The sequence below is a fragment of the Chrysochloris asiatica genome, unplaced genomic scaffold (genome assembly GCF_000296735.1).
Source record: "Chrysochloris asiatica unplaced genomic scaffold, ChrAsi1.0 scaffold00067, whole genome shotgun sequence".
NCBI classification, from domain to species: Eukaryota; Metazoa; Chordata; class Mammalia; order Afrosoricida; family Chrysochloridae; genus Chrysochloris; species Chrysochloris asiatica.
In genome coordinates this window covers 6,927,227-6,932,824 of record NW_006408585.1, presented here as the reverse complement: position 1 = coordinate 6,932,824, position 5,598 = coordinate 6,927,227, and the positions used below count along the sequence as shown (strand labels likewise).

The 5,598-nt window shown below is 33.1% G+C and overlaps 1 protein-coding gene across 1 annotated transcript in view; it reads right to left on the bottom strand.

Annotated features, from left to right (window-relative positions):
- The window catches only part of LOC102817652 (chromosome unknown open reading frame, human C14orf39), a 91,763-nt gene that overhangs the window by 57,311 nt on the left and 28,854 nt on the right, over positions 1 to 5,598 (bottom strand). Inside the window, exons 5-7 of the mRNA XM_006864636.1 lie at positions 3,795 to 3,884; positions 1,671 to 1,858; positions 1,529 to 1,571 (exon numbers count right to left, since the gene is read on the bottom strand). Coding sequence (XP_006864698.1) covers positions 1,529 to 1,571; positions 1,671 to 1,858; positions 3,795 to 3,884 — 321 coding nt within the window. The remainder of the gene's footprint in view (positions 1 to 1,528; positions 1,572 to 1,670; positions 1,859 to 3,794; positions 3,885 to 5,598) is intronic.

Genomic DNA, 5,598 nt, shown 5'->3' with positions numbered 1-5,598 from the left:
CTCCAGGGTCAAGTCCCTACTAACAACACACCCTAAGTAGGAGAGACAAAGTCTCATCATGGTCGCTTCAAAGGAGAATTGGGCAGTACTTCCTCCAAAATAGATTTGTTTTTCTGGCAGTCCATGGTACCTTCAATATTCTTCACCAACACCATAATTCAAATGCAATAATTCTTCTCCAGTCTTCCTTATTCATTGTCTAGTTTTTGCATGCATATGAGATGGCTGTAAATACTATTATGTCTTGGGTCAGGTGAACCTTAGTTCTCAAACTGATATCTTTGCTCTTTAACACTTTAAAAAGGTCTTTTGCAGCAGATTTGCTAAACGCAATACATCATCTAATTTCTTGACTTGCTCCATAAGAGCTGATTATGAATCTAAGTAAAATGACTTATGTAATAGGGAATAAAATTTCAGGGGAATCGTTCTTAACATGTTTTATCAAAGTTCTTAATTAAAGTTTTAGATCTGCATATTTAAATTCTAATTTTCAATTCTTTCTACCTCCATTCATTTCTTATTATTTGTCATATTGCTTACATCTCATCCTATCTCACGGCCCATTCCCTAAATCCCTGCAGTATCTTCTGCACCTACCAACCTCTGCCCATCCCCACTGAGAAGTATCCATGGTTTAAAAAAAATCAACATTTCAGAACAGAACAGGATAATATCAAAACATGGACTGAATCAGCAGTAGAGGAGTTAAAACGATGATTTAGGATGAAGCAGACAGGAAGCAAGATACAATGCTAGGATGAAGAAGAATCCATACAACAAACTGAGTCATAATCTGACAGGAAAGCATATGAAGGATTGTGGAAGATGGAAGATGATTAAAACTGTAAATTCATTATAAGAAAAGATTTCTCTGATAAACAGGGAAGACATACCAATTAAGAGTTATGTCAGCAGTTCGAAATACCAGCTGTTCCGTGGAGAAAGATGATGCTTTCTGCTCCCGTAAAGATTTATAGCCTCGGAAACCCTGTACAGGGTCACTATGAGTTGGAACCAACTTCACAGCACATAACAACAAAAACAAGAAGCATCTATTATAGTGTAACTGTATTAAATTACTTCTTTATATGTCTGTCTCTCCTACTAAACTGTGAGCTCCTTGAAAGAAAGTTTTGTAATTTTGAAGAACTGCCTGGCACAGGTAGGATCTATAGATGAGTAAATAATTGTGACTCACCTCCTTATCATCTTCCATCCTAGTAAGTAGTAGTAACCAATTGAGTTAATAGGAACTTTTATTTTGGTTAAGACAGAGCAAGATGACATTTTCATTAAGATAAATCACTAAAAGCCAGATACATAGACCATTTTATCCTCATGAAATTGCCTGCTTCTGATCACACGCACAGAAAACTAGTCCCTGATGATCTTTAACATAAACTCAAATTTTAATTAAACAAAAAACAAATCCTTGTGATTCTTACAAGGAAAAACAATAAAAATTAAAATAGTGAAATAATACATATCTAATTAAAATTCTAGGTAGAAATACAATTGCGGATACATGTGTAATGTCCATTTAGTAAGTGATGGAAAGGGAGCAGGTACTGAAAAACAAAAGTATGATTTAGACTGATATGCAGATTATATTCTTTTCACTAAAACATACTATTATTTAAAACAATACAAAACAAAAATATCAATACCTAGAAATTCCACAAAAACAGTTTCATTCATTTTTAGTTGTTCTGAGCAAGCCATCACTCTGTTTTGAATTTCTTCATGTTCTGTTTTCTTCTTATAATATTCACGTGAAAAAGGTGTTTCAGAATATTTTAGCTGATATTGCTTCAAAACTTCTTTATACTGACATATATAGTCATGATACATTTTTCTGCAAAAATTAAAAGAAATAAATAATGATGTGGCACAAGTCTTGAAGGGGACAGTCAATTTTTATAAAAGGATATGAGTCCTTTCTTCTCATTTTCCCTGTGCTTGATCTGCAACAGAGGTCAGCAAACTATTGTCCATCTGCCAAGTCCAGCCTGACTCCTGTTTTTGTACAGCCCATGAACTATGAATTATTTTTATATTTTAAAATTATTGTTATTGTCATTAGGTGCCATTGAGTCGGTACCGACTCATAGCGACCTTATGCAGAACAGAAGAAGGAAAAATGGACTACTTCCAAATATTCAAAATGATTGGGGGAAAAAACTTATAAGAAGAAAATATTTCAGGATAAATTATAATTATATAAAATTAAAATTTCAGTGTCCATCTTGGTGTGGCACTGTAAGATAAGCACAGAATGCTAACAGCAAGGTTGATGGTTCAATCCCACCAATCACTCTTTGGAAACCCTATACAGGCTACTATGAGTTGGAACCAACTAAACAGCACCTAACAATAACAACAAATAAAGTTTTATTGGAACATAGTTCATTTATAAATTGTTAAAATTGCTTTTGCAACACAATAGTTACAACAAAAACTGTATGGCTCATAAAGCCTAAAGCCTTTATTATCTGGCCTTTTACAAAAAAAAGAGTTTTGATTACCCTGATCTAACATCAAAAATGTTCAATCTGGTTCTTTATAGACTACACAGGAGGCTTCAAAAAGTTTATGGAAAAATTCTATTATATTTTATTCATTTTTGCTACCAACTTTTTAAAGTCCCCTCATGTATGTTTGAAGCATTTTATCCAATTCTTATCAAATACTGAAGTTTCAATAAGTAAGCATACAAAAATTATGAAAAATACAAATGACTTATGTTTCTAAATATGCTCTTAATTTTATAACTTGGATAAAGCTATCCTATATAAGGAATTTCTTGGATGATGGTACACCAGCTTTTTCTTTTTGCTCCTTTCATTCCTCTAAGCAATCTCATCAACTGCTGATTTTAAATGCCAATTAAATCCAAATATATATATATATAGTCCCTACCTTCTATTAAGATTCATATTTGAGTATAAAGAATACTGCATTCTAGATTTGTCTGTGTAATTGAAATATAAAAACAGATACTGCTTTGGTCCAATTATGTTAACAATAAAAACATTTTTAGTTTCTTAATTAAGTAAAAAAAAATTTTAGTGTTATATAATATGTTCAAAATCCCTTACCTTACTTCACTAATCATATTTCATATCAAAGACCACATAATTATACACATAATAAATAATTATACACATATATACCCGATGGTAGCATAGTGGTTACAAATCGGGCTGAGAACCGCAAGGTCAGCAGTTCGAAACTACCAGCTGTTCCACGGGAGAAAGATGAGGCTTTCTGCTTCCGTAAAGATTTACAGCCTCGGAAACCCTGTACAGGGTCGCTATGAGTTGGGACCTACTCCAGGGCACATAACAACAACAATATACCCGATAACTATCAGTCCTCCATTAAACATAATCACCCCATTAAATCAGCAAACTCTCAAAAACAGAAATTTGGTATAAATAACCTTCAAAAGTCAATATCTAAAATTTGTAATAAACTAAGTCTATAGATTTCCTCCAGATTTTTCCTATAATGGTTAAATCATAAAGACGATTACTTGAAGAATTTTACTGTAATTGCTACTGAGATAGTTTTATATCAAGGAACATCTGAATATAGCTAGGGCTTTACAACAAATATGTAGAGCTCTGGTAGCAAACAAAGAATCCAAAATCCTTCATATACTTAAAAAAATTTAAATCTTCCCTTAACATACATTTAAGTATTTTTCAATGAATATTCTTGCAAAGAATAATGTCCTGTTAATACTAACATATAGAATTGAAAAGCTTAAATTAGTATGTATACTGTACTTGTCTTTTTCAATAGTTTCTTGATAAATCATAAATTGGCTCTGCATATAATCTTCATGCTTATGAAAAACATCATATGTTGGCTTCCAGCTATGGAAAAAATTATATTTGTAATTAGCATTTTAGAATGATAAACAAATTAAGAGAGATAACAAAAAGGGAACATGATAATTTAAAGATAACTGACTCAATCTCTTCCTACAGAAAAGAAGCTTGCATCAAGAAAAATATTCTCATCTCCAATAAACACAGCCACTCATATACTTATATATATATATACTCAAATATCTATCAATTTTTATGTAAAACCTACTCTGGAACCATGACTAGGGAAGGGTCAGATGTGGCATGCAATTTTTATCATCTCTGCAACATTCCAATCATATTCTAAGATAGTAATAAAGTCTTTTGGAGAAGTATGCAGAGAGCAAAGTTATGACTAAAGACTGTTTTTCCTACTTTGAAACTTAGAACAGTACGTTATCAGCTCCTTCTGAACTAGAAGGAAAGAGAGTTCTCAAATTAGATAATAAGACTAAAATTAATATCCAGCTTATACATTATTCTATTATATGAAATGAAAAATATTATCAGTATAAAAATTATGTAATTAATACACTCCATGGCAGCTTCCATTCTAAGCATTACTTAAAAGTTTCCTTTAGCTCTTTTCTCTAAACTTTTTTTCTACCAGATTCAAAAAGTATATGTGCCCACTATGGAAACACAGGAAAGTATATAGAAGAAATAACTATCATCTTAATTCTCAACATTCAGTAACAACTGTTACTAATAAATTGATTCCAGATTTGTTGTTAGACGTCATTGAGTCAATTCTGATTCATAAAGACCCTATGCACAATAGAATAAAACACTGCTTGGTCCTGCACCATCCTCACAATGGTTACACTTGAGCCTATTGCTGCTGTCACTGTGCCAATCCATCTTGTCGGGGGTCTTCCTGTTTTTTGCTGACTCTTCACTTTACCAAGCATGATGTCCTTCTCCAGAAGCTGGTCCTTTGTGATAACATGTCCAAAGTATGAAAGACAAAGTCTTGCCATCCTGGCTTCTAAGGAGCATTCTGGCTGTACTCCGTCTAACACAGATTTGTTTGTTCTTCTGGCAGTCCACAGTACTTTTAATATTCTACATCGTAACTCAAATGCATGAGTTTTTCTATGGTCATTCTTATTCATTGTCCAACTTTCACATGCAAATAAGGTTATTGAAAATGCCATGGCTTGAGTCAGGCACACCTTAGTCCTCAAACTGTTATCTTTGCTCCTAAGTACTGTGAAGTCCTGGTGTGGCATTGTATGATAAGCACTCCAGAACAAGGTCTATTTGAACTGCAAGGTCGGAAGTTCAAACCCATCATTCTCTCCTTAGAAACCCAATACAGGGTAGCTATGAATCAGAACTGACTCAGAGGCACTTAATAACAAAAACATCAAACACTGTAGAGAGATCTTGTGCAGCAGATTTGTTTAATGAAATACACTGATTTCTTGACTGCTATTTCCTTGAGTGTTGATAGTGGATCCAAGCAAAATGAACTCTTTGACAACTTCAATCTTTTCTCCATTTATCATGATGTTATCGGTCCAGTGGTGAGGAGTTTTGTTTTCTTTACATTGAGGTGCAACTCTTACTGAAAGCTGTGGTCTCTGATCTCCATCAGTAAGTATTTTAAGTCCTTTTTAGTTTCAGCAAGCAAGGTTGTATCATCTGCATATTGCAGGTTTTTAATTAGTTTTTTTTTTTAATCCAGATGCCATCATCCTTCTTCATATAATCCAGT